At 40.4% G+C, this 27985-nt stretch overlaps 1 protein-coding gene across 1 annotated transcript; it reads right to left on the bottom strand.

Annotated features, from left to right (window-relative positions):
• Nucleotides 1–2153: 2153 nt before the first annotated feature.
• On the bottom strand, nt 2154–26329 carry CARF (calcium responsive transcription factor). Its single transcript, XM_010152249.1, has 14 exons — nt 26252–26329; nt 24489–24710; nt 23255–23375; nt 20955–21084; nt 19341–19425; nt 14780–14969; nt 12331–12451; nt 11301–11444; nt 10622–10855; nt 10070–10232; nt 8982–9057; nt 5408–5538; nt 3904–4270; nt 2154–2272 (listed from the first exon to the last, which is right to left on the bottom strand). The coding sequence occupies exons 1-14, from the start codon at nt 26327–26329 to the stop codon at nt 2154–2156; spliced, it is 2181 nt and encodes a 726-aa protein (XP_010150551.1).
• Nucleotides 26330–27985: the final 1656 nt, after the last annotated feature.

Here is a 27985-nt window from a genome sequence, read left to right as displayed (position 1 = left end):
GCTTTTATTCCAACCACAAATGTATTGTCTGCTTCAAAGAGAACTAAAATTGAAATAACTTTTTGCTGGTAATCTTTAGCTGTAATTCATTCTTTTGAGACCAAGCTTTGTTAAAAATGAGGGATAATTCTCAAAAAATGAGTAATATTAAGAAAGGCAATGCACTCTGGAATGCATTAGTTTAAACCCTAAGGAAAACCAAAGGGGCTGGAATCACTGCACACAGCAGCGTGGAAGGAGGTATGTGTTACGGTGTATGGTTACTGAGCTGGAAAAGGTGACTGCTGCCTGTGCGCTCCAGAACTATGACTGCAGCAGAGAACATCCGTTTTAGACATATGTTTACAGTTAACAAGAACAAAAAAAAAACCCAAATGGGTGAACCTTGTGGGATGTTACCTACCCAGAAATGAGTAAGGCACACCACAAAACACGTCAGTGTAGAAACCAAATATGAGAGACTCCAAAGAACTGGAGATTCTCTATGCGCTTGCATAATTAAATACTGACTCTTATTTAATAAGAGCATGATCTTGTTGGGAAATTCTGATTTAAGCTAACCCATAAACATTAGCTTTAAACGAACAGCATTAAGTGTTAGTTAACCTCACAGAAGTTAATATATTTTAAGGTAAGATATAGCACCTATCCAACAGATGCTGCATATAAAGGTATTAGGAACCCAACTTCAGCGTGAGACTTTTCAAACTTTTAGCTTTAAATACTCAAAATAAAATCAAAATTAATTTTAAATGGCCATTATTAAGATGTTTGTGAATGCCCTGGAATGTATGTTAACAAATGTAACAGTTTAAAAAATTTTAATCTTATGTTCATATAATATTTCCTAACTTTCTCCTCTACATAAATGAGCCAGTCTTTTTTCTGAGGGTTTGGTTTCTTTTTTTTTAAATTTGAGGTCTGAAAAAGAAAAAATCCTCAGGCTGCATTCTTGTACAGCACACAGAGGAACCAGTAACAGAACTGGTGATATTGCTGTATATAAAATACTCTGAATGTTGTTCTAAGAATTCAGCATCTGAAGCAAAATATGTAATTGTTTAATTTCATTTCTATCTTGGCATCAGTTTAATTTCATTTACTACTCTAAATGGGTTTCAAGTTATTTGTAGGAGTATTATTTTTCTCAAAAAACATGTCTGTCAGATTATGCAACTCAGTGTTTGTCACTTACTATGGCTTTGGCTTAAATATTGCTAAAAGATACCTTATTATCATATGCATTTTTTAAAAGATTCCTGATAATTGCTGTAAGTAATATAGACCACTTTAGTCTTAGAAGCTGCCACCGTTGAAAAAGATGTTTGTTTTCTGAGTGTTCCAGTGACTTGCACATATTGCTGGGATTTACATTACTTGTTTTTTCTTGAGCCTGTCTTTGCCAGTAACGCATCCGTAAGGCCTACATCACCAACAGCAGCAGAATAAGGCTGCATGCAGCCATGAGTCTCATTAAAAAGCCAGAACAGAAGTTCAACGATATCAAAGTTGAAAACATTCATTGTTACAATTCACACAGTTTTCTCCATCATACCACCTTACGTTCACCTGGCAACCTCACCTTTCTCCTCTCCTTAATCTTCACACCATTAACATTATGATCAGGTCAAAGGTGCATTTTCTTAAGCATCCATGTCCTTCATCACTTTGAAATTTACCATCTTGAACCTTCATTCTGTCATAAAACCATTGCTGTATTGATACACTTTGCAGTTGGATTCTGTGGTCTTGGAGCTGGCAGATTCTATGGTCTCTGTAGTGCTGTAACAGTCAAAGGTGTCAAAGAGAAAAGCCAACCCAGCATTGTGATCCACATTCTAAAGCTAAGGAATTAAGTTGTGGAAGACCTTCAGAAATGCCGACCAAAATGGGCCATTTGGATAGCACCCAAATTACTCAAAGCTTGAAATAGAAGAGAGAGGTGGTGTTCCACAGGGCAACTGAATGACCTGGAACTGGCAGTGAGACACACCAGTCATAAATCAAACCAGCTGGCTGTCAGAACTAGTGTAAAATATACCTAGTCTGAACGTCACAGTTAAAAAGAATGGCATTACTTGGAAAGCACCCGCCTTTCCTTCCAAGACATTGATAGTTCTCCAATTTGAAAAATCCGTCCAGGCTTCACGGATTTAAACAGGGGAGGAGTTATGGCAGTCGTTTATTTTATCTGGCTCCACAGACAATGCTGTTTCTCTTGGCTCTTGTTTAAGTTGGCTCACACAGACAGCATCTTCTGTATTTTCTTCAGCTTAAAAACAGAAGAAAAAAATCAAACACTAAGTTCAAACTCCACTGGTAATGCATCAGCCCCAATAACTGTATGCCTTTAACATATTTCAGGAAGTCATGGGAAGGCATTTGTGAAGGTAACTACTGTTTGGTTTGACAGCCAGTCATGTCATCTACTGTGCTGTAAGACATTGCAAGTTGACATGAACTTGCAGTAAGGGCCCCCTGCAGTAACAATATTTAAACATTTTATAAGAAAAATAATATGTTTGGAGATATAAAATTACTCTCACACAAAACGTCTTTCCTCTTTCCCATGGAAAGATAAAGCTACTGTCTCTTCTCTTTTTCTAAGTGAAAGTGGAAGGGAGGTGCTGTTGCCAAAAAAATTAGCTGTAAATGACTGGTCACTTCTGAATGACTGCACATGCATTTTCAGCAGAAAATAGCTTATTCCTAAGTTTGCACTTGGACAAGAGAAAATCCAGAACGTACAGGATAATTTTAACCAAGCATCTAAGGGTAGGCACACACCCAGGAGAAACAATTTCTTGAAATACACAGACTGCTAAATTCAAGTATATGGTGTTTCCTCCAAATAAGCTCTGTAACACTATTCCCTCTGCAGTCTGTTTTTTGCCCTCCTGCTCTCCAGAGAAAGAACTTGCCCCTGGGCAGGGTGGGGGAAAAAAAAAAAGTATCTGTTCATTTTATAGGCAACTCCTCCACATAAGTTCAGAATGGCACCAATACAGAATCACAGAATGGTTTGGGTTGGAAGAGACCTTAAAGACCATCCAGTTCCAACTCCCCTGACATGGGCAGGGACACCTTCCACCAGATCAGGTTGCTCAAAGCCTCGCTCAGCCTGGCCTTGAATACTCCCAGGGATGGGGCATCTACAGCTTCTCTGGATGCCCCAATATTCTCAAAATTTCCAGATTCAGGCTGGTGATGACAGACTGACACCTTGAGTAGAAAAAAACCCCGAAATCCCAAAGGAACAGTGAGTTTTGTCCTTGCAGTTATTTAGTTTTATATTTGACTACACCTCCTTTTGTGTAAAATAGCATTTCTTTAAAAATTCACTTCCAACGTTCATCACTTTCAAAAAACTTGAGAGGCACCAGCATCTAGACTGAACGAAGGGGTTACACTACTGAATGGAGGAGTGGCATTTGATCATGTCTCTGAAATTCTTTTAACCTGAACGGAAACTATTTCTCAGGAGAGTAGCCTAATGCAATTATAAGGGGGAAAACAACAAGTTGCACAAACATTTGAGTACAGCAGGCAGAAAATCCTGGAAATTTAACTTTGACAATACTGCCACAGTAAAATATCCCAGTATTACTTTAATATGCATGAATTTCAGTATATTTCCTCATTTCAATATTGATTCTTTTCTGTTCTTATTTTTCCTTTAAAAGGAAAGGAAAGATCATAATTTTAGCTAAATATTAGGATTTTCAGCAAAAAATAGTGTTCATCAAGTAAACTGGTGTTTGGTCAAAGCAACCAATAAGCAGTTTCAGAAGTCATGCTGGAATTTCCCATTATCAAGACATTTCTCTTCTTTCTTCAAGACACATAGGACAAAATTCACCATATTATCTATATTTACATATTGTTGGGAAGACTGCAACTTACCCAGTGCTGGATGGCTGTCCACAATCCGTACTGGAATAGTGTGTACATCTCCCAAGAGAATCTGATGGACTACTCCTTCTAGGCTTCTGGAGTCATCTACCCCTTCAACTGCTACCAACTGGCCCACGGTGACCAGGCTGTGATCAGAGCCGGGTGGGTTCCCAAGGGCAGAGGCAGCAGCGCTTTGCTGTGTTAGGCCAGCAGCTGCTTGCAGGCTGTGTCCCTGACTAAGTACTAGAGGATGGTTGGTTATTGCGCTCCCTATGGAATCCAAGAGATTTGCAGGGCTGGGAGGGGAATGGTTGTTAACAGCTATCAGGGCTGCTGATCCATTTGAGGACGTAAAAGTTGACTGCAGCTGTAATCCCTGTGAAAGAGAAGGCAGAAGAACTAACATACCTGTATTTACAGCAGGAGGAATTTGCATTTAATGGCACGTATTCTGCAATGCTGGAATTGGATAGCTGCTGACTTCCTATACAACATCTCTTCTGAACAGTCAATCCCAGCAACCCTCGGCTATGGCTGTACTAGAAAACAATTAGGACAATGGTATCCAGCAGCATCTAGAAGATTACTTATGATCATAAAACCAATTTTGGATTGATATTGAGTTTCAAATCATTCCCCAATACTGCTTGTTCCCACAAGAGGTGGGCACCAAAAGCTAAACATACTGCTGTAAAAACAGACAGGTGGAGCCAGGCTCTCTTCAGAAAGAGGGAAACAGCAAGTAGAACAGCATCATACTGCAGAGTATTTCTAGGGAAGACAACATGCATTTCATTGGGGTTCAGGAAGGGTGAAGGAGGCTTTTCAAAGTGGCAGTTAGGGAAGAAGGTGAAGAGAGCCAACTTTGAAGGGAGATGAGCTTTAGAAGAAGCTCTTTTAGCATGACATTCTTATTCTCACTCTTCAGCCTTTCAACTGGCAAGTTTACAGATCTAAGCTGGGAGCAGTTTTACAATTTTAATGTATTTTCTTAGGAGGCTGGAGGAGGATTCAAAAGGAATAAATAAGACTGACTTATCTCCCCTCAGTTTTGCAGCATTTTCATTACAAAATGACTGGACCATGTGGGAAATGAATAGGTGCTTTGAGCAACCTGGTCTAGTGGAAGGTGTCCCTGCCCATGGCAGGGGGGTTGGAACTGGATGGTCTTTAAGGTCCCCTCCAACCCAAACCGTTCTGTGATTCTATGATTCTTGGTTTGAGGCAGAAGCCCACTACCCTCATGTTCTCGGTTTTGTCTTCACAAGAGACCCTAACTTCAAAGTGTCAAAAGGTGGGAGTGAGATCCCCTGCACCACACCTATATCCTAAGTGTGACACACGAGAGAGGCCAAAGTAAGTCAACAGCTATTTTGTCTCTGTTACTTAGTCAGTAACAGAGGGATCCTCAGCCAGTTTGGGATCATTAGCTGAAAGGGAAGTTGCTGTTCTCAGCTCCCCTCAGCATTCCCAGCTCAGAACATTTCACGTTCTATGAACAATGTGACTGTACCTGAAGTTGAGCAAATATCTTGGGCTGAAGTGATGACAATGAAGACAACAGCTGAGCTGTTTCTGGTAGCAAGGACTCCCCACTCTGGTTGGATTCCGATTTGGTGACGACTGGCTCCCCTGCTGAGCTCCCTACAGTGCCACAGAGAGGAAGAAGGCAGTTAGGACTTTCTTTTCTCGTTTAAAAGCCTTCTCTGCGAACTGAACAAACCCCTTCAATCTCAGTACAGACATATAAAAGACACGAATGTATGTGCTGTTCTGTTTGCAGAAGTAGTAGGATGCTAAACGAAAAAGGCTGGGTATGAGAAAAAGACAATAGGAAGACTGCATGTGCCTGCTCGGAGTAAAAAACAGAAGCACCGATCAATCCATTTTGGAGTGCAAAGTGATTGCGACATACCCTGTGCTTAGAATCTCTAGTTATAACACAAAAGAAAAAACATTTCTATAAAAGCAGCAGTCAAATGATTTGACAATACATACACCTCAGTAAGGGCTCTGTAACAGGTGTGACAGGGATCAAAAGAAAGCGTTGTCTCCCAAAATGAAAATCTCCACAGGAAATCCTCTAAGTCTCACCACTCCCTTCCAAACATCTTTGTGAAATCAGGATAACTTCTATGCAATATCACACCCAAAGTCCATTTATCTGGAGGCCTTTCAGCCTACAGATTACATTATATCTTTAAAATTCTTGCTTAATGCAAGAACGATGGACTTCATTTCCTGAAAACTTGTCAAAATTGAGGTTGACCTGTAGCAATTTCTGCAAGAAAACTTCCCATGGGATCATTTCCTGTTTGAGCCACCCAGAACATTTTAGATAAGGTTTATCCAGATGCAAGCAGACATTGCTTAGCCTCCTATTTCGCAGTTTCACTGCAATAACTGTAAAAGAAGAGTTCACCCTGTGCATGTATATCAGGCTAGTGAATGGAAAAAATCTGAGAACGGTCAACCACAAAAAGCTTTCTAGCAGGAAATCATACAAAGGTTTCTGGCAACCTAAGGGAGTGGAGACACATTTTTCAACATACATATTGATTTGCAAACTAACTCTTTATCGTGACTGACCATCAGATACACACTATAAATCTCTTTGAACACAGCTACTTCAATTAAGCTCTTTTTAATAGTACACAGAGATCCCATATGCAAATGCGAATATTCCCATATAGGAAGAGATGGTAGTTCTTTCCTTAGGTTGTTTTTTAAGAGTAAATTGGTCCCTATTCAGCACAAGCAGAAATAAAAAAACCTGCATCTAGCAGTAGTTTGAAAAGTCAGTGTGTTTTCCCTTACTATCACCTCACACACATTAATGAGAGCTCATTTTTTCAGTCGGGAGCTTTTTTTTTTTTCTTAAACATGTAATACAATTCTAGACGTGTTTGCAGTGCGTACACATACCCACTCTCACATATTTAAGTGGAGAAAAGATATGCTGGAATAAAAAAAATCTGCTTATAGTCACAATTGGTGCACATGTGCAGAAAACTACACAAGTCCAATTCTCTAGCTTCCTTTAAAGCTCAGTATGTCACTGGATGGATGTACATCGTATCATACACATTTGATAGGCTACCTGGCCTAGAAGATTATCTGTAAAAGAGAAAGAAAGCAAGAACTGGACTTTCTGAACCATCTCCAGTATTCAGACAGTTCATACCAAAAGTCATCCCCGCTGAGCTCTATCAGAGCTGTTGAAGGCACAAATACTCGCCGTCTCTCTGTAAAAGCACGGTAATGGAAATATTAACACAGCCATGCAAGCTTAAACACAGTAAGTTCGCTCACTGCAAACTCCTTTTTTCCCTAAAAAAAAAAAAACCCCAAGACTTCCTCAAAAAAAAGAGGGACACAATTCAAACTGAGCCTAAAAATTTACCTCTTGTCCTCTGACAGCTGTCAACACCGAAATTCTTACCCCAAGAGCACCAAGCAACAGCTAAAATGAGTTAAAAAAATCCCAAGCAAAACAAAGTCCCACATTGGCCTTTTCATTAACTGTAAATACATTGGTGTACATGAGACTGCTTCATGTAAATCAGGTTCACTGAGTCATTTAGGAGAAATCACACAGTGCGCCAAACCTCTGGGGGTTTATTGTTCCTGCTACAACAAAGATAAGAAATAGATGGGGGAGTGACAGGGACCAAAGGGGAAAGAAGCCCAAACACAACAGGGTTTCTTCAGGCAAGAACCACGGTGGAGGCTGTCAACACGAGTAAATCCTTAAACATGACCACTGTGGCAGTGTCCCTTTCATCCCTGCAGATTTCTCTATCCACTGTCTGGAACAAAAAGTACTACCCCCACCGTCTGCCATGTTCCAATTAGATGAGGAAACAAGCTGGCAGGGCCACCGAGATTAAAAACAACTAAGAAGTCTGCAGCATTATCTTAATGTATGCAAATGATCAGGCTGTTCCTCCTTGCTGCAATCATATCCCTGCTAAAAGCCAACAACCTTTCTGATGAATTTCATATCAAATCTATTAAACAAGGGATGGGGAAAGCATCCACAAACACACGACAAAGTTCTTTTGGTGTCATACTAGACAAAATATCCTTGAAACATAGGGAAAACGGGCAGAATAATCTCATTTTAAATTTATTATCAGCTACCATGATCCAGCAGAGCATCTCAGCCTATATGTAAACCTAAGTATGTGGGTAGCAAGTAGATCAGTTAAACAGACCTGTATTTTGGTTTAGTTCATGTTTTAGAGTTGAAGTAATAGTAGCAGGAACTCTCTTTCAGAGGAGGAAAGACAGTGTAACTAGCATCTTCAAAAAAAACACACCTTCAACCATGAATGCATAAAAACAAGCATCCATAGAAAACTACACGGTGATTTTGCAGCAGAGTGTGGATTCACACATTAATGAAGAAGTTACATAACAAAGAACTGAAGAAACATCTCACAGCCCTGCTGCCACTAAACACACATGTTTATTTCTATTCTAAGCATTAAGAAAAATGGAAAAGAGCGCTCTTAATTCTGACAATAGAAGGACAGGGTTTCTTGTTCAGGGCCTGATCCTAGCAGTGAAACTCAGCAAGCCAATGACTTTGTGAGAAGCAGGAATCCCACTATACATTCAAGTCCTTTTTAGCAAGATGGTTTCAGCATGTGTGAAGCGTAAATCATCAAGGAACTCAAGCACCCAGTTGGCTCCTGGGTATTTTGTGCCCTGACAAATATATCTGCCCAATAGGAATTTAATTCTCTCTAGACAGGTGTTATTAGCACCTTCATCCAAGGCAAAATGTTCTTCCCACATAACCATCCCATTAAGATCTCCAGTTGCTTGTGGATGCTAAACAAAAGCCAAATGTTTCGTACTTCTGCCAACCCCATCACAACTACACGTACTTTTCCACACATGCAGTCAAACAGCTAAGAAAAAGTACGCCAAAACAGACACACCAAAATAGTATGTCCTCCTTAAGTTCAGCTGAGTGACAGAACATGACAGCAGCCTCTCTGGAAGGAAACGAATTTCTGTGACATACCTAATAAAACAAATCACATTTGGAGACAGCTAAGTTATTCATGCAGTCCTACCATCTGAAGGTGGTGAGGCAAACGTAACAGTCACTGTTTCTGTGAGAACACTCCCACTGTCTGTGGTCCACTGCAGCTGAAAGGAAAAAGATCTCAGTTCTTAGAAAGGGTGCAAGTTTGTCTACTACAGGAATTTTGTCACTACAGGAGCGGTATGAAAAGCCTGTCTAAAACTACACTTCCTTTTCTTCTAACTATGCATTTTGGGAGCTCTTGGTTTACAAAAAAAACCCAGAATATGCAAAAGATTTTTTAACATGCACTGTACAAGGAAGGCTAACGTCTGCTCATGACAGTCAGAAGACTTCAAACAAGAAAAAAGTCAGACCATTTCGCTAACTAACAAGTACCACCCACACACCAGGGCCAAGAGCAGTTAGGGAGAGGGAAAAGACTGCTGACACAGCGTGATTTATCAGTAGTTTGTCAAAGCTGATTTTAAATCAGCAATTCCTTAGCAGTCAGCCTCATAACTGGGAAAACTAGGATTGCTGTATCCCTTATTACTCAACAGGCGGAAGAAAATTAAGGAACAACACATAAGCATTACTGAGCACTCTGAAGTATCTACTTCATGGTCACTTCACTCGCTATGAAGCACACTTACTAATATTTACACATTCATTATGTTGTGCAAGCCGTTTAGGGTTGCAATTAGGCTGCACAACAATTTAGGCTGCACCTGAGACATACTTCATCCCCGTTTTCCACATACGGAAAAGTAGCAGTAACTTCTCCAAAACACAGACAATGACAAAGCCATGAATAAAGTTTTCTGACGCTTGACAATTTTTCTACACCACATGGCTTCAAGCCCATGCAGTCAGCATGAAGTGCTGGCTTTGTATAATTTGTCAATCAACTCAGAGCAATCTAATGCTGATGAGATAAATATGGAATAAGGTCAGAAGGCTTTATTCACATTTAATCCAATCGCAGAAGGCCAGAGATTCCACTGAAAATATTGCTGCTGTAAATATAAAGTCACAGAGAATTTTGGATGAAATACAGCTAAGTGGTGAAAATTAAAAATAAGAATTCCAGTATTTAGCTCCCAAAATCAAGAATAAACACAAAGGCCAACATACCGTTGCTGGGATACTCTCAGAATTACACACCACCTCACCGTTCCTCAGGGACTTCTGTACTTCATGAATGTGGTTCTTGATGTCATTCACAGTGGGGAAGAAGGACAGGTTATGTCTTTCTGGCACTTCATCAGGCTTGAATAATTCTCTTTCCACATACTTTCTGTCACATGTAAAAGGACATTAAAATATCTGTATTTAAAATATCTTGTGCTATTTCCCTCTGTAACAGATACTGCTACCTTCTCCCTCCCCTTGCTGCAACAACAAGAACAAGCTAGAAGATCTGACCCAGTTCTTTGTGCATCTGCTACAGAGTTTGGAATTAAAAATTCCCATTTATTCAACTAACTTTAAAGTGGACAGCAGCTCTTAGTGGGTATCTACAACGAAACGGAAAGAGAAGACAAAAGCTGGGAAAACCAGATTCTCGTGACTTATGGGCAATCTATTCAGTAATGCATCAGCCCTGCCATTTAGCTGCAAACCAAATTAATCAAATGCAAAAGCAGATCTAGCACTACAGATGGAGCATGCCAGACAGTTCTGTACCTTAGTTGCTTCCTCACTGCATAGACCTGCTCTATTCCCTGAGACACCAGTTCTCGGATCTTGTCTGCCACTTGAGGATGAAGCCGGGAAGGCAGAGCACAGTTCTCATCTTTAACAACCTCCTCCTCCTCCTCAGGAGAAGACACAGAAAAATGGGAGGGTAAAGAAGGGAGGCAGGAAGTTTCCATTTCATGATATTGGTGGGCTTGCTGAGTGGGTAACTGTATATACCACCTGGCAAGAAGGAAAGAGTTTCTACACACCGTTCTCAACAAAGGCAAAAAAATGAGTCTCGGGGGAACAGCCTGACAATCGCAAACGACCTAGGTAGAAGGACTTAAGTTTTTACAGCCCCTGGGTTGGAAGATACTGCTGTTCAGAGCTCAGGGCCCTCTCATACCTTCCAGCGCAAAGTAAACCAGCTCAACCCCCCAAACAATACAACTATTTCTACCTATTCCCTGCACGAAAATACCCCCTGAAGTTCCAGAGCTTGCTGCTTAACACATTTACCCAACTACATACTCAAGCCACAGAAGCCTTACTGACAGTGTGGGAATTTTTACTACTGATATTAAGCAAGAGCCTTAATAAAGCCACTAAGTAAAAAAATAAAGCAAACCAAGCAAATTATTGCTCTTTCTTGCTTCATTTGTCAAGATAAAAGTGGAAGTTTCACCTGAGGACACCGCCAGCATCTATCAAGTTCTTCTTCAGCATGTTGAATGCTTTTTCCTGCTCCAATCTTATGATTTTCCTGTCAATTTTAGGGTCAGTAGGAACTCTGTATTCTGGAAACTTTTGAACCTTTTTAATATAGATCCTTCCAAGGGCAGAGGCAGGTGAGGGGAAAGAAAAAAAAAAAAAAATCTCCTTCAATACACTACGCCCTCAGGGGAAGGCAAACACTATTCCACATCAGATATCAGTATAGAGTAAGTTCAAGCAGAGTGTTGCAAGAGGTGAGGGGCCTCTAAGAAAACCGTAGAATTACTAAGGACACATCAACAGAGATGGATGCAGGTGGAGGAAGACAGACACACTCCTTTTCCAGACTGGAAGCCATTCAGCCAGAGTGATTTTCCACCTCAGCAAATATCCTGTGTCCCTCTGCATAGCACAAGCACAATATCATTTCTGAACAAGCTGTAGATCATCCGGATTGAAGCCAGAGTTGAGCACACCCATACCTAGCTGCAACTGCCCAGCAGACACACTCTGAGCTCAGTAAAAACTGAACAAGCACCCAGAAGGATGCTCGAATTCAAGGAAAAAAACAAAACAGTGTTGGATGAGGAGAAAGTCCCCAGTGAACAGGAAGAACTGTAGCTCCTTCAGCAAATAGGACATCTGATAAATTAGGATGATTGACTGATATGAGTGCAATGAAAAGTCTGAAGGAAAAACCGCAAGTAAGACAACAAAGTTTTCAGACCAAATGGTCGCTAAATGACACCACAATTAACTAATGCCCAGGTAGGGAGTGATTCCCACTTGTACTTCATATGCCGATGCACTGCTACTTTGCATGCAGGCAACCTACCAAATCTGAGCCTCATTCAGTTTAACAGGACAGTATTTCCTCCTTTCCTCTAAATATGTATCAACCTCAAGTTATCAAGGAGACGAAGCTAAGAGTGCAAGGCTCACAGAAAGAATGCTTGCGTAGGAAGCTGAGTAGCTCTTCCAGCTTTATAGACAATTCTTACCTCGCTGGACACGTGGCTTTGTACAGATGGCCAGAGGTGCTTTCCTGCTCACCTGCTTTTTTGGGCTGGAACCCTTTCCTCCTTGGCCCATACTGGCACTCCATTACAATGGCTCTGCTTCCTGGGAACAGAAAGTAATGCGCTCTATTTATTGAAGCACCCACTGAAGCCATTACAGTAAAACTGCAACTACAGAAAAGATGCGAGTTACGAAACAGTTATTTCTGTTTGCATCAGAGTCCTCAGAAGGCAGCATTCAAATACTGTGCAAATGTTTCTCTCACAGCACATAAGGAACACAGAGCATTTTCAAAGCATTTCCCAAACTTATTATACCTTGCAACACTCCTGCAACATACACCAAGGCAAAATACTGGATTCTGCCCTGGTGAATGCCAATACTTTGTAAGATGAGCAGCTGTGCAAGTTACCAAAGGAGCACAATGCTGGTAATAAGCATAAGAGGTGCAGAATGCCCCCAATAATCGAAGAAAATCCACAGCTGAAATCAAAGGTCAGCAGCTATTTCCAGCCTCCTGTGTTAAATAAATACTTCGGACTATGCTGTCCCATAAATTCTTACTTGCCAGTCTGACCCATCTTATCTGCTAAATAACACTGTTTCAGTGTGGTGTACCCTCCCCAGAACCAGACAGGCTTAAACAAATACTCCTTAGCTTTAAACTTGAAGTAAGTGACTCCTTCCAGTCAGACCTCTAAAGACCAGCATCCAAGTGGCCAAGAAAGGAACTTCTTCCAAATTTTCTCCATGTCACGTTTAGTTATCTTTCATTTATAACTCTCACACTCCAGCATGCAGGCAAGGAGCTACCTATACCACAAGCGATATAACCAAAACCTTTTTAAGTATCACAACAGCAGCATAATATGTTTCTACAAGATATCAAATAATTTAATGCCTTAGAGTGTGACATAGGGGGGAAAACAAAAACCAAAGAACAATGCAAATAAAGAAATAGGAAATCTAAGAGAATTATGTATAACAGATATCTCCTGTCTCTTTTTTTTTTTTTTTTTAAACAAACTTAAAATCAAAGTTCCAGGATTGAAAATACTTCAACAGCTTGAAACTAGTCCTTGCCATTATGAATTCTTAAAAGCAATTTGATGGGGCCCTTGTTTTACAAAAGTATCAACTACCCAAAAATCTTAAAAGAAATAAACCCAAGATTTTGATTATCAGTGCATGTTTTACAGAGAAGCTGGGTAGCTCCCTGTAGTGTATTTCCCCATAGCTGAAGCACAGGAAGGAAAGGTATTACAGCTTGGTTCCACTTAAGCAGAAGGGATAAATTCCTTGAGACCAATACTTTTTTCCTGCAGAGTTTAGAATTCAGCTATCTGAGATTTAAACTGCAGTTCAGTAAGTGGTGTTTACAGCCTCTGCTCTACAGGTGGTACAGGATTTTAATGAAGGCTTTTCATAGAGGAGTTATAAACTAAACCTGAGCGTGTTGGAAAGGCAACATGTTAGAAATATACATAATGCCTCTTTGGGGGTCTGAGCAAAGCAAAAAACATTACACCTTAATAATCTGAGTCTCTATTAGCCTACAACACTTTAAAGAAAAAAAATCTACAAGTGTTTTTTCTCTAAATATCTTATTGTGGGGCAACTCATTTATCAGGCAGATCTTACAAGAAATTAAAGACGTTTCATGCATTTGGGGGGAGAGGGGGGGAAAGTGTAAGTTGTTTCGGCTTTGTTCTTAGCTTTCTTATACCTCACAGTTTATGGCTGAAGTTTTAAAACTGGTGCTAACATTTCACTTGTTCAGTTACTTAAAAAAGAAAAGAGAAAAAGCAAGCACATAACCTACATTCCAGTCATTCATGAGATCTATGCAACAATTAAAACCTGTTAATTGCACATCTGAATGAATTTTTAGTAATATTCACTGCATGAGCTAAATACGTAATTACCAACCTATGAAGTGTGCACATTCATTAAAAAAAAAAACTGTCTGCTGAGATATGTTGGGTTTTATTTTGCTTTTTAAATTTATTTAGTTTTTTAAAGAGTGCCATTTAATTAGTTCATTAGTTCCTGTGGAACAAACTCTTCAAAGCATCCCCAAGTTAGGCAAGAATACTCAAACAAGCTCTTACCCTTATGAGAATTTTCATGTCCTGATAGAGCAGAGTGGGTCTCCATCTAAAGATCTCATCACAAGAACCCCCACCTAATGGTACTTAACTAATTTATTTGTAAAGAACAAAAGGAAATAGTCACAGCAAAACATAAGCCTGTGGTTTCAGGGAAACAAGCCCCTTCAGAGTGTGTCACGGAGATGCCCAAGCTGCTCTTGTTTTTGTTTGTGCCTTGACTTTTTCAACGCTAAGGAACACCATAAAGATCCTTCTTTATGGCCAGTTGGCAACTGATGTTGAAATTTTGAAAGTAGTGATTAAAATAAAAGTTAGTTACCTGCATTGACAAAGGGGATCCCATCATATGGGACATACTGAGATTTCCACATCAACCGTGTGGCGGGTTTGGCTGGGCTTGGAGACTGGCGCGTCCCCCACACACTTTGTGTTTGCTGCTTGTGTAGCGTTAGAACGCTCTCTAACTCTGTCTCGCTCACGCAATAGCCGCGGTACGAGTCCCCAATTTTCTGCATGGAAAGGAGGTGAAATAATAGGATTATTCACCCAGCTGACTGCTGAACATTACACAAGAAAACAAAAGCAGTCAGGGACTCTGGCAGGTGAGGACACAGGCCCAGATTTTTGGTGTTTCATTTTCCACCCCACCCCCCCAATAGTATCCTTGCAAATAGGTTCACCACAGGATCTAACACGAGAGCAGTCCTCACTGAGGCCAGGAGTTTGTCAGCCCTCCAAGACCCCTAAGTACACCAAGAACCCCTAAAAAGTTTACAGTTACTACCAACTCTGATTTCCACAGGCAAACTTCGCTCCTGTCATTTTACCCAGCACACACTTCACTTGCAGTCACCTCCAAGGCAAATTTGCCTTAGTTGAACATTTTCACTCGACTCCCAGAGAATCTTTGCAGCACTAAAAATTGTCTACGCATCTGCTTTGACACACACACGCTGCTGGAGAAAAATACACCTGCTTTAACCATCGCCCACTTAGCACACTAACTCTGAATTGAATGTCCCACGCAATGCCCCTCCCAATCTCCAAGGCACTCCTGCTTCTCAACCTTACACAGAAACATAATGTACCAGATTTACCATGTGCAAACTGAAGATGGTTACAACGAACTCTCGGCAACTCCAAATAAACTGTATCTAACCTGACCCAAAGTTTAAAAAATACACACACCAAACCCCAAACCAAACCAACCAACCAACCCCCAAACGTAAACCAAAACAAACCCAAATGAAGAAACCCCCAAACGTAAACCAAAACAAACCCAAATGAAGAAACCACAAACAACTTGTTGGCTTTGTAACATGCCCTGTGACAGCTGTTCAGCCACTGAGTGCTGTCACAGCTGGTTCAGTGCCAATGTACCAGGGTCAGCCAGAAAGCAGCAAACACACTGGGACAGAGAGGAGCTTTCCCTCTGAATTCGGAACACCATGCTCGCTTCTGTTCATACATAGCTCAGGATCAGGCTGACCAAGCAGCTGGTAGTAACACCCAGAGTAAGCTTGCCAGCTCAGTCTTTCAGCATATCTGTGGGGCAACTGCATGGTGAATGAGTACCGAAGTCTGATGGATCTATTTTGCCCCATTCAATGACAGAGCAGCCAGATGGTTAAGTAATATTGACAACAAAAGCATGTCTCCAAGATTATAATCTCACAAACACTGCAGTGTCAACTGCATAAAACCTGCCTCATAGTCACCTAAGAAAAACAAGATGTCTGTGGTTAGCAAGACCTAAAGTCAACAAAGAACAAATGCGCATCTTGAGAACGAACAGGGGCAGGACGGTGTTGCTGCCAGCACAAGCCCAGAAGTAGCGGGTTATGGATGCACCGGCTGCATGAATCATTCCGAGATTCCAGTTACTTACACTTCAGCAGCTCACTGCACTGGAAGCACACTGCTCCAGCAGTTACAGTCTACATAGGCTGCACTCACACAGCCGTGGTGAGGAAGAGAAGCTGGTAGTTGTTTAGCCAGAAATTATAAATAACAATCCTCTCCAAAATTTGACCTAAAAAATCCAGGAGGAGAAGCAAAGTAACCTGAGAAGTACCACAAGTACCTTCTTTGCAGATACCTGGGATGCTTCCGTTCACAAGAGGGAATACAGTACCACTCCACAAGGTGAATACTGCATGACCAGTGTTTTTCTTTCCATATCTTATACCTGTCACTATAAATAGGTCACTGACGTTATTATTCTAGAGAGGTGAGAGGAAACTGATAAAACTGTTGTGCCAGAAAAGTAGCAATAACCACTGAGGCACTGTCTCCTATTCTGGCTTTACTTCCGCACAAGATGGATCGTCTTCCCAGAATTGGTGGGACAGAAGGAGGAAGAGAAGAAAATCATCCAGCACATAAGATCCCTGTTCTCTAGGAGCTTCCCAAGCAGGAACAAATGGACAAATGAGACCATCTGCCCCACACAAATAAATTAACTTAGCTTTGTACAGTTGAATAATTAATGCAGTTTTTAATTACACTCTATTTCAGTATGTTGATACATGCTGGGAATGCATTCTGATCAGACCACTGAAAACTGAGTAGGTGACAAAGTAACTATTTTTCTAAACACACTTTTTATTAACAATGTAATTACCTTGAAGTAATCAGATACACTCCAACCCTTTAACTTCAGCCAAGCTTCGAGCCAAAAAAAGGAGCAACTCCTTTTCTCCCCCTGGTCTCATCTCAGCAGTGGTACATAAAAGCTGACGCTGAAGTACACACATCAAGACTGAGTTCTCCTTGAGCGAACTAACAGCAGCAGGATACCAGAGGCATTACACTGTCTAGGCACAGCAAGCCTAAGCTGAACATTTCAAGGCAGGGAATCAACACCCAACACTGAGCTTAGTGCTCATTTTGGACAGCTGCAGCTTGTACCGCTCTGCAATTGCCTGCAGTATGAAATGCCAAAGGATTCCTTGCCTTTGGGGTTCAGTCCTGGCCATCTCCCCGGAATATATAACTGGCAGCACAGACCAAGGCTCTGCCATGGCTTCACCCTGCTGGCACCTTCTGTGAAACGCACACAGACCACTGTGCTGTTTGTTCCTGTTCTGGCTAGTGACTGAAAGAGAGGAATTGTGAGTTGCTGTATTTATGTGCACCTCTACCAGGTCTCCAACTTCCAGTTGGACCTCCAATCCTGACTAGTAACAAAATATTTCACAAGACTGTCACACCTGAAAGATAAAGGACACCTCAAAATCTCCTTGTCTAGTCTGTGCCCATGAAGAGGCACATGCATCCTAGCAGTCTCCAGCGGATTTACACTGTGTATCTGACAAACAGCGCAGCAGCCCTGCTGGTAACAGACAAAGGAGGAAGAGAACTTGGGTTACTCCTTAGATGGGCTGGCTCTGCGGGAACAGCAAGAAAATGTTGTTTGTTTGTTTAAATGAACAGGGAGGATTAATGTATACAGGCAATAATTCAACTGAACAGCAGGGGCAGCTGTTTATATCCTCAGAACACAATCAGACAGTATTTAATTTCCTTTTCTTTAAAAATAAAAACTCATCCATGAATGCTGCTGCTGTGAATTTTAAACACAGCACGTGGAATTTCTTGTAATAGACTGAGATAGACCAAGCAGACCATAATACAAGTCCTCCTATAAAATGAAACCAATAATAAATGATTCAGATGCACCACATAGTGCTAAAAAACACAGTAATAAGGGTTATACATCTTTACTGGACTTTAACAACTAGCTGGTCATTTGAATTAAGCGACTCATTCTGTAATAACAGTATCTCCGCCATCGCAGAATTAGTGTTATTAATTTTCTGACTTCCTAAGTGGATATAATAGTGGACAGTACCATTTGTATGAAATAAAAGGCATATAACAAAGAAGAATAGATGAATATATTAGTTAATTTAAAAATTATTTCTAAGTGGATACAGAAAGAAATTCAGTTTTTAAGTCCCTGCAACTGCAATCTCCAGTTATCAGTTGCCAAGCCAACAGGAAAAAATGTCAGATACTAGGGATATCTAAAGAGGTGAACCAGCTAGAGAGAGAATGAGCTTTCCTTTAAAAGAAATATTAAGAGAAAGCAAAATAAACATCTGCTAGGAAGAGTCTGGTAGCAGAAGGGGTAGGTGATCTCTCAAGAATCTTCCTATATCCCCTCCCTTCCTTTTAAGTGATTTATGACGCATTCTACTGCTGATACCTCCTCAGTCATCAGAACAGTTCTGCAGACATCTAACAACATGCAAATAAAGAGAAATCTGTTTAGGTCAAAAGCCTTCACAAGGAATAAAGACGGGGCATTTTTTAACAAAAGATAAAACAAGTGCAGGTAACCATGACAATACAAAAAACCCCAAGCCTGTGAGACTATCTAAAATAGAAATCATTAGTAAAACATTAAGGTGCTCTGACAAGTCCCAGACTTGACCCTGGTGAGTCACATGGATTTGGGTTTTAAAGCGACAACACAAACTAATACAAACCATTGCAGACTTAGGTCATACAAAAGCCAATTCTTTAATTAATGGATCACTAAGGGCAACAAAAACCAGTTTGTTCAGTAGAAGACAGCAGAGCTTGCACTGTAGTCCAAGAGAGAACACTAACAGGGCACAGAATGGCTTTTCCCAGAGCTTTGAGATTTCAGAAGCGCTGGAGCTGTTGATGGTCAGTTATTCTAGCATTCCCAAAAAAGGAAGGGATTCCATAGCATTTTATGTGTTTAAATATGCTAGTAGTACCAGCTAGTACCAGTACTATTTTATCATACCAGGAAGCTTGAACATCACTTGTAAAACTATGAACATTAACCCTTTCATGGAATAGGATCAATATCTTCAAACATCAAGTCAGGACTCTTGGCAGCCCACCTCACAGTTCCTGAGACGGCGCGCCCATGCAGGCGTATTTGGCAGCAGCGGCTGGAGAGGGATGGGAAAGGGATCTTCCGTTAGCCTGAAAAACAAAAAAAATACAGTAAACATCTATACAGACACTTCAGTCTGAACTACAAGTAACATATCAAATCAGTGCATTATGTATAACCCTACAGCTTATGATCAAACTATAGATATTGTATCAACTTGACTTAAAAACCTGGGGTTCATTTTCCCAATATTCTATTTCACTGTTAACATAAATGTAAGTAGTTAAAAACCCCACTGTTCTCTACAGTCAGGAAGACCTCTGGGCATTCAGTATTCTCTCAGTGCTGTTGCTTGACAATAACAGACAAAACATAGTGAAATAAAGTGGTTGATCGTCTTGATAATTTTCTTATGCAGACTGATGGTAGAATGCGAAAGATTAAAACCAGTATCAGCACTTGCTAAACGCTGCACATGTTAGTGTATTTTAAAATTACTGAAAACCAGCCCCAATAACTATTTTAAGTATGTAGTTTCTCCATTCCCTGAGTCCTGGGGCAGAAACAGTGCTGAATCAATATTTATTATTCCAAAACTCAAGTGCATCACCTCCTGTCCATACAAATGCTTCTCCTTTCAAGGATTATTTTTCTAACTTGTACAGACTGTGTTCACAAAATCCATTCACAAACTGTTTTTCTTCATTTAAAACATTTCCTGAATATATATGATTTGTGCTGTAGTGATATTATTCTACTCTCTTCCATGTCTCGATTTCAAAAGAGCATCAGCCAACACAAAACCAATCTGCAGTCCACAGAAGAAATGGGGGTGAGGGGTGGGGGTGTTGCTGTGGGTTTCTTTAGTTAGCTTGGGTTTGGGTTTGGGGTTTTTTTTAAGTGAAAAAGAATCCCAGAGTATTCAGGAATTAAAACAGTAGGCATCACCTAGCATGGGGAGAGAATCAGGTGGATATCAACAGAAGAAAAACATAACTACTTTAAGTTTGAAAACTTGGCTAACCTGTCTGCCTGTCTACATGTTCCACCAAAACACACCGCTAGCAGCTACTTTTGCATATTTTGTCAAAGGAAGAGAACAGAGATTAGGACCTCCCTGTTAATGCCAACTATTGAAATCTCTACAATCAACCTTTCTTGTGGGAGGACAGTTTATATACATCTTAATATACAAGATGTATATTATATACAAGATATACAATATACAACTCTGCTCCCTGAAACTTCAACTTCCTCTGCAGTTCCTTCACTGGATCACTTCTAACTCTTGATTGGCAGTATCAGTCTCTGATTGGAGTAATTTCAGTAATTTGCACTGTGCTACTTTAAATGCCCACCTGTTTCTCTGGTCAGAACATACACAACTCTCAATACTACCCGTATTCAATACGGGTACTTCAATTGCTTTTTCCATTGCTCTGGCACGTACAACAGCTGCCTGCAATGACAGCTACACATCAATTCACTAATGCTAAGGGTCATAACCTCTGTTCTACAATAATTTTGTGTAACTATTGCAAAAACAAGCTGCAGGAAAAAAAAGGCAGTACTAACAGGGGATCAAAATCACTGTTCATCCTTTTAACTCCTGACCTACCTGGTGGTGGGTTTTTTCGATATGGTGAGAGATGCCTGTGGATGCAGAATGTAACTGCTTGCACTGTCTGCTATTGCAGCCACCGCCACAGTCTGCAAGTTCCCATCACCACACTTCTCTTCCGAAACAGCTTTGCAAAAATAAAACATCCTCCTGGTTAATAACTGAACTCAGGATGGGGAAATGACAAGCTATGATTAAACTCTGTGTATTGGAAAAGAAAGCATTTTGACACATGCAATAAGATTTCTAGATGTAAAGTAGTTTAGCAGTTGTGAATCAATACTCAAACTCTAGGCAGGCATACAAAGATACACTTCATAAGGTTGTTTGTACCCAAGGACTTTGGCAACTATGTTACTGCTAACGAATCCTTCCACAACAAAGCAAAGAATCACAAGAACTTGTAAATTACTCTGCTTTACATTTCCACAAATCCATACACGATGGCACAACTATTTTGTTCGTCCGCAAATCACACACTGGTTGCTTTCAAAATAAGAAAAAGGGGATTATGATACTGCTTTGCACTTAGAAAAGAACACCTAAACAAGAAAAAACAGGCCTCTTGTAATCAAATCTGACACACTGCTAGAACAAATGTTGTAGCCTTTCGTGATAACAGGAAGTAATCCATAAGCCAAAAAATACTGATAGAAGCCTGTGTGTATAGCTAAACAAAAACACAGTGGAAAACCCTGAAAGCACACATTTGATACTTCTGTCTCAAGACAAAGGGAGCTCTCTTTAGATGAGGAATTTTTGCCCCTCAATTACGAAAGCTTCTTTCTCCCATCCCGAGAAAGAGTGATAAGCTATCACCTCCGCACGGAAATCACTCCACCAGAAAGCTTGTGCCAGATGATTCGTAAGTGTGCACCTTGGAGTAACACCACTGCCTCAAAGTTCAGAGCACTGAACCTTCTTTGGTGCCTGCTCTGAAGCCTGTGTCGTTTCGTGCACTACTACCCCCTGGAAGCAAGCAAACTCAAGGGCTGACAGTCTCTTCTCCTTCCCCTTTAATCTCAATCTTACTTGTCAGTAAACCACTGACAAGTCTTCCTAACTTTTTAAAGACCAAGTAACTACAGTCTTTTACATGGTAAGTCAAGAGGAAAAAAACCCCAAAACTAAGAACCCACACAAAAAAAACTGTAGCACTTCTGCAGAACATATATTGAGATACTGTGAGACTGAGCTATTTGCAAACAGGGAGTACCAGGTAGGATGGAAAATGAGAATACAAAAATACTATGCAACATTGCAACTTACTGGCTACAAACAGTTGTAGCAATTATTTAGAAACTGAAGGCTCATAGTCAGCTTTGTCAAGTAAAACTACACTCTAACCAACTGGTGGTCTTACCCCTGCAAGAGCAGGTGGAGAGGGAGGAAAAGATGAGCATTAGGGTAGGAGCAAGCCTGGATCTTGACGTGAATCCCAACTTCTTTTCTCTCCACCCAGCATCAGGACTCTACCTTTGAGCTCTCATTCCACAGCAGCACTTAACTAGCACTCAGATTTTGAGAATTTTATACAGAAAATACCAAAACAGTTTAATAAACCTTGGAGAGTTTAACAAAATGTGACAACCTAGCTCTTAGAGTCCTAAACTAGTACACAGCATTTTGCCACCCAGCAAGGCTTGCAGATAAATGATCAATCCATAGATATCAGTATGTCTTTTTCTAGAGAAAAGCTTAAAGTTTGCACTTCTAGTTTTGCATCTCACCACATACTTAAAATGTGACATTAAACACACTGAGGGGAAAAAACTCAGCAATGAAGTGAAAGCTACATCTCATTTTCTTCATTGGGAACTGAATTTCTTCCTAGGTACTTCATTCCTGGCTTCACAAAAGAGACATCATCACCAGTGATCTCTGGAACAGACCAGAAGAACATTAACTCTTCCATCTGCATTACATGAAGTAACTACTTCACTCAAGGTGATGTAAACAGACAGTGAAAATTTGAAGCTGACAGTACAGCTGTCTGACTTGGCACAAACATCCGTAATAGCAAATAAGGCAAACAGCAGCTTTGTGCTTGATAGCTCAATCTATCCAGCACATACCTAAAGTGAGCTTAACAGCTCTTCATTCACAGGGCTTCTGCCCAACCAAAAGTGTGTGGGGGTTGCCAGGTTCATCATCGGGAAGCAGATTCAATGAGTACATATTTTTGTCTTATAACTAAGGAAAGGAAACACATACAAACAAGGTTCTTAAAAAGAGAGGATGCAGCATACGCTTAGTCACAGGAACACACACCCTGACGTCCCACAGGCTAAACTCACCCTGCGTGCTGGTCACATCCAGAAGCTGACCTTGGGGAATAATCACCTGGGCCATTCCTGGCTGAGCAGAAGGGATGACATGCAGAACCTGTCCATTCTCTGACTGGCTGGCAACAATCATCTGCAAGGCAATAACACAAAAGCATGAACAGCACCGGTCTGTATGGTGACCATCATGCAGCACGACTGGGTTTGCTTATTACCAGAACAGGAAATATTATGGTTGGAATTAGGGCCTGTAAATTAACTTGTTTCCACATAATAAGGAACTGCCTATTCACTGTCAAGTTCTTAAAACTATTTTCTCCCTTTTAAAATAACCCTTTAATTGAGTAAAGGAAAAAAACCCAAAACCCACACAGGATTCTACAGCGAATTATGCATTTATTTGAAACCTACAATGTTATTATTACGGCCATCAAAAACCTGGAAGCCATTCATAGTTGGATTCACTGTCAGCCCATTCATGGACTAGCAGAATTAATCACAACATATAAAAATGCTGACCCTTAGTCTTAAGACACTGACCTCTCTGGGCAGCATTTTATGGAAATGCAGATAGAAGAAAAGCTCCAGGACTTAAAAAAAATTAAAAAAAATTAAATCACCTAGAATTCTGGAGAACTTAACTCCTTATAGTAAACTTTCTCATAATCACCAAGGACTTGTTCCTAACAATGTTATAAAACCTAGAAAACAATGTTATAAAACATAGAACAACATAAAACATCATCTTGCCTCTGATTTATTACTTCAGATGGGTCACTGACAGTACGACATATGCCAACAAAACCCTACTGGTCAGACAGTTACCATTTCACAAAGTAAGTGTTAAGAACCAGAGAGTGACGTTTTAAGCAAATTTATTGGTGCGGGGCAAAAGGAGAGACAAAGAGCTTATTGCTAACCCACCAGAAACCACAGAGACACCTAGCCACGGAATATAGAGAAAGCAGCAGTGGTAGAAGTATGAGATCTCATCACACAGTAACATCCAGGCCTGATAAGGATAAAAGACAGAAGTTGTTGTAATCACATTATTAATGGCTGGAGACAGGATATGGCTACCAGAGGAAGGGCAACTGGAGGACGAACTGAACCACTGAGAAGTTTCACCTTGTTGCTAAAGTCTGAAACAGCTGTTGTTACAATAAACAAGCACCAGGTAAAAGCGTTGCTCAGAGTGCTCCCTCTTCTGCGAATACACGACCTGCCCCACTTCAGACCCACTCACCATCTGCGCACTGGGCCCTCCTAGGGGCTGCAGTTCGTAGAGAGGCTGCCCGGTTTGGTCTACTGGCTGGGAACCCTCTGCAGAGTGAGGCTGCGGCTGGGGTGGCTGCGCAGGCGCAGCCGATGATGAGGAACTGCCCGAGGGACGTACTGCAATGGCCAAAGCTGCGGGAGAGCCACTCTGTCCAAAAAATGGATCCTTGGAATCCATGCAGGTTAGATGCTTTCACAGAGGAAAAACAGTAAAATGTACTTTAATCTTGAGCAGCAATTTCTAGTAAAAAAAGCCAAAAAAACACACCCCCAAATCCCCACATTTAAAACCAGTGTGCTGTGTTGTATACTCAGAGGGAGCTCTTGTCCTGATCAAAAGGCTATTAGCTAACACTAGCAGTTCTATTTTTTGTCTTCCACTTGCATGTTGGAAAAGTATTCCTATTTCAACTTCCAAGAACAAACTCTCTCTACTAAGGGGAAAGAAAATCCTTTGTACACAAAATCTGTTCCCCAAAGACACATCACTTTAAAACATCTCAAGTCTACCCAGACACTGAGAGAACTTATACCAAAAAAGCCCCACCTGTAAAACATCCACCAACTTGATTTGACTTGAAAAGAAATCCTAGATACTATTTTACCTGGCCCTTAGATACATGCATTTAGCTATGAAGACAAACATTTCTACAGGCTTTATTAATTCTTTACCACTGAAGAAACCCACGCAATACAAACCCACCAATTCAAGTCCATATAAATGCAAGACCAAGAATCAGATTTTGCATGTCTCAAAAAACAGGTACTCAGAGCTTATTCTCACCAAGCCTGCACAATCAAGTTCTTACAGCACAGCCCATTCTCATTAAATCTGTCTTATTGAAACTCTGACAACACAAATGTAAAAATAATGGAAAATAGGCAGCCTTTGTGTAAAATGTCATGTGAGGCTATCACTTGGCCAGCGCAAGAGGGAGCACAATTTGTTGTATCTCTTGCAGCAATCACACCAACAATTTTGGTGTTTCTGCTACAAACATACATAAACTACAAATCCAAAGAGTGGGAAAAAATGTTTCTAAATTTTATATTGAAGTCAGACTTGGGCCAAATAACCTTCTCAAAAATTCTGCACGTATAAATCTTCTGTGCTGGAACTGTCTACTGTAAACTACACCAGAAAAGCAGCAACAAATAAATAGCACTACCTGTGTTAAAGACACTGTGTAAAAACCATAAGCAGACCACTAAATCACCACGTGAACAGTATTTTGTATTAGCTGAAGCAACTGCACAAGAACATTTATGCACATAAATCTCTCTGACTAGGAATATCTGGCAATATTTGATAATAAATCCATTAAAAAGACTCCCCTTCCCCAATACCTACACAGATGTCCTGTGTCCTTGGATTCTTATTTGCCACATTTGGTGACTAAGCAATCTGACCTGATTTTCAAGTGTTCAGAACCCCTCCTACTCCAAGGCATGTTATCAAGTGTTCTACTAAAGGATTCTGTTAACACAATAAAACATGTATTCCTTCAGCACTATAACAAGATCCAAGTCATTACATGTAACTTCTGGGCATCCACCCGTTCAAAACTGAATGGCACAAGAATCCAAGGGAAGGAACTTTTGTAGTTTTAAAAAAGACTCACTGTATTACTCTAAAGGCAAGAAAATACACACTAATGAAACATCATACTGTAAATTCATCAGAAAGGATGTAAAGAAAGCATCTACGAAGACAGGACATTCATACCTCACCTGAAAAACTGAATCATTTGTGTCTGGGTCTCCTGTGTTACTACAGCTGCCTATGAACAAATCATTGGATCCTTCCATAGCAATGTCAAGGTCAGCTCCATTTTTTTTCCATTACAAGATGACCTGAAAGAGTTACAAAAGTTTATTTCAGCCTGCTGCGCTTTAGCCTCAACCAAGACATTGCTGCAGGGTTTTTTTTGTCTTACAAATTTAGTCTTACAAGTTCTAATGCCATTGCAAACAAAGTCCTCAAGAAATCCCTGCCTCTCTATCACTTTATTCCTCACTGCACAAGAATTTCCATGTGTTGCTCCAGTACAGTTTAGCCTCTTCTATAAGACAGTTTGCTTGACTTGTCATTGCGCACAGATAGAAAACACACATACACACTCTCATGATTTTCATCTACACATGTCCACAAGCACACAGCTAACGATCTTATGCGTCTAGAGAACACTCGATAGTTAAAGAAATGCCAGCACTGCTTTACAAAAATATTAGTCATCTACTTCCATAATCAACAGACAGAATTTGCATTACTCAATTCCGTCATGCAGCCATCTTGAAGTAAATCACATTTGTTTTAAAGGGTTATAAACCAACATAGAAACAAAATAAAGTTACTATTATTAGTCTACATCAGTAAGCTTTGGGCAGGAAAAACGCCAGCTATCCGAAACAAAATCTGGCATGAATCGTGGTGAAAGACAAAAAGTCAGCGCTCCTGGCACTTTGGAGATCTACCTCCTTACCCAAAAAAAGGACTTCAACAAGGTCAGCTGCCTACTATAAACCTTCAAGCAAACAGATAATACTGGAAAGTGAATTGCCACATCCACAGGAATTCACCCAGACGGCATGTTCTTTAAAGCAGTGGCCAATCCCAAATATCCATAAGCAACAGACAAAATGACAAATTAACTTGGCCCCTGTGTTGCTTGAGTACATATATGCTAGACTACACACCTAATATGCCAAACTGAATAAAAGAAAACTTAATTCCTGCAGTCAGGGGTGAAGGAGGGAGGGAGGTGTCCGGATTTTTCCCTTCAGTATTTATTTTAAAGACAGGCAGCATTATATTAGCACATGACTCCTAACAGCCTTATCTTCTTCACTGCATCACACAGTAAATTCCTTGAGACCTTCTTGGCTGTGGTATTTCAATCACTTACAGCTTTAGTAAGGAGAATGTAAAAGGCTGGAGAGTCAATTGAAAAGAACTGTACAGCTCTGGAAGAACAAATTTATTTTGCTTTGCAAAACTAAAAAGGACCACAGGCAAAGTAAAGCCACATCTTCTTGGCTTTTGAAGCTGAATAAAGCATCCTGCTGATACAAACAACACTGTGAAGCTAAGCTGCTCATATGCTCAATATACTAAATGCTTTAATCTAAAGTAGATTTATTTTTCCATTCAATTTTCAAGTGATGACACTCAGAACCAAGTTCCAAATGAAGTTACCTCATGTTTATAAAATATTTTGTAGCTTTGGATCTGAGAACAATTATGAGACGTTTCAGTCAGAATGTCTAAAGCATGTTAGCAGCAAATGAAAAAAAAAAAAAAAAAGACAGAAAAGTAGATTTCATCATCCTTCAGTCAATTCCCCTCAGTGGAAAGATATAAAGAAGATATGTCAGTTTGCCAAAGCAGCACATCTAATTCTTTGAGGTAACTGAAGAAGTTTGTTCCAGACATATCTAAGGCACATACCCTGAGCGTGGTCGAAC

This window comes from Eurypyga helias, unplaced genomic scaffold (genome assembly GCF_000690775.1).
Source record: "Eurypyga helias isolate BGI_N326 unplaced genomic scaffold, ASM69077v1 scaffold13055, whole genome shotgun sequence".
NCBI lineage: Eukaryota > Metazoa > Chordata > Aves > Eurypygiformes > Eurypygidae > Eurypyga > Eurypyga helias.
The sequence above is the reverse complement of the archived record's forward strand: the minus strand, read 5'-3'. Positions and strand labels throughout refer to the sequence as shown.

Coding starts and splice junctions, on each gene's coding strand:
- CARF (XM_010152249.1), bottom strand. CDS start 26,329: ATGGAAGGATCCAATGATTTGTTCATAGGCAGCTGTAGTAACACAGGA. Junction 21,085..23,254: donor GGATGTGACCAGCACGCAGG/GTGAGTTTAGCC, acceptor ATTTTTGCAAAG/CTGTTTCGGAAGAGAAGTGT. Junction 5,539..8,981: donor TGCCTCACCACCTTCAGATG/GTAGGACTGCAT, acceptor GTGGCACTGTAG/GGAGCTCAGCAGGGGAGCCA.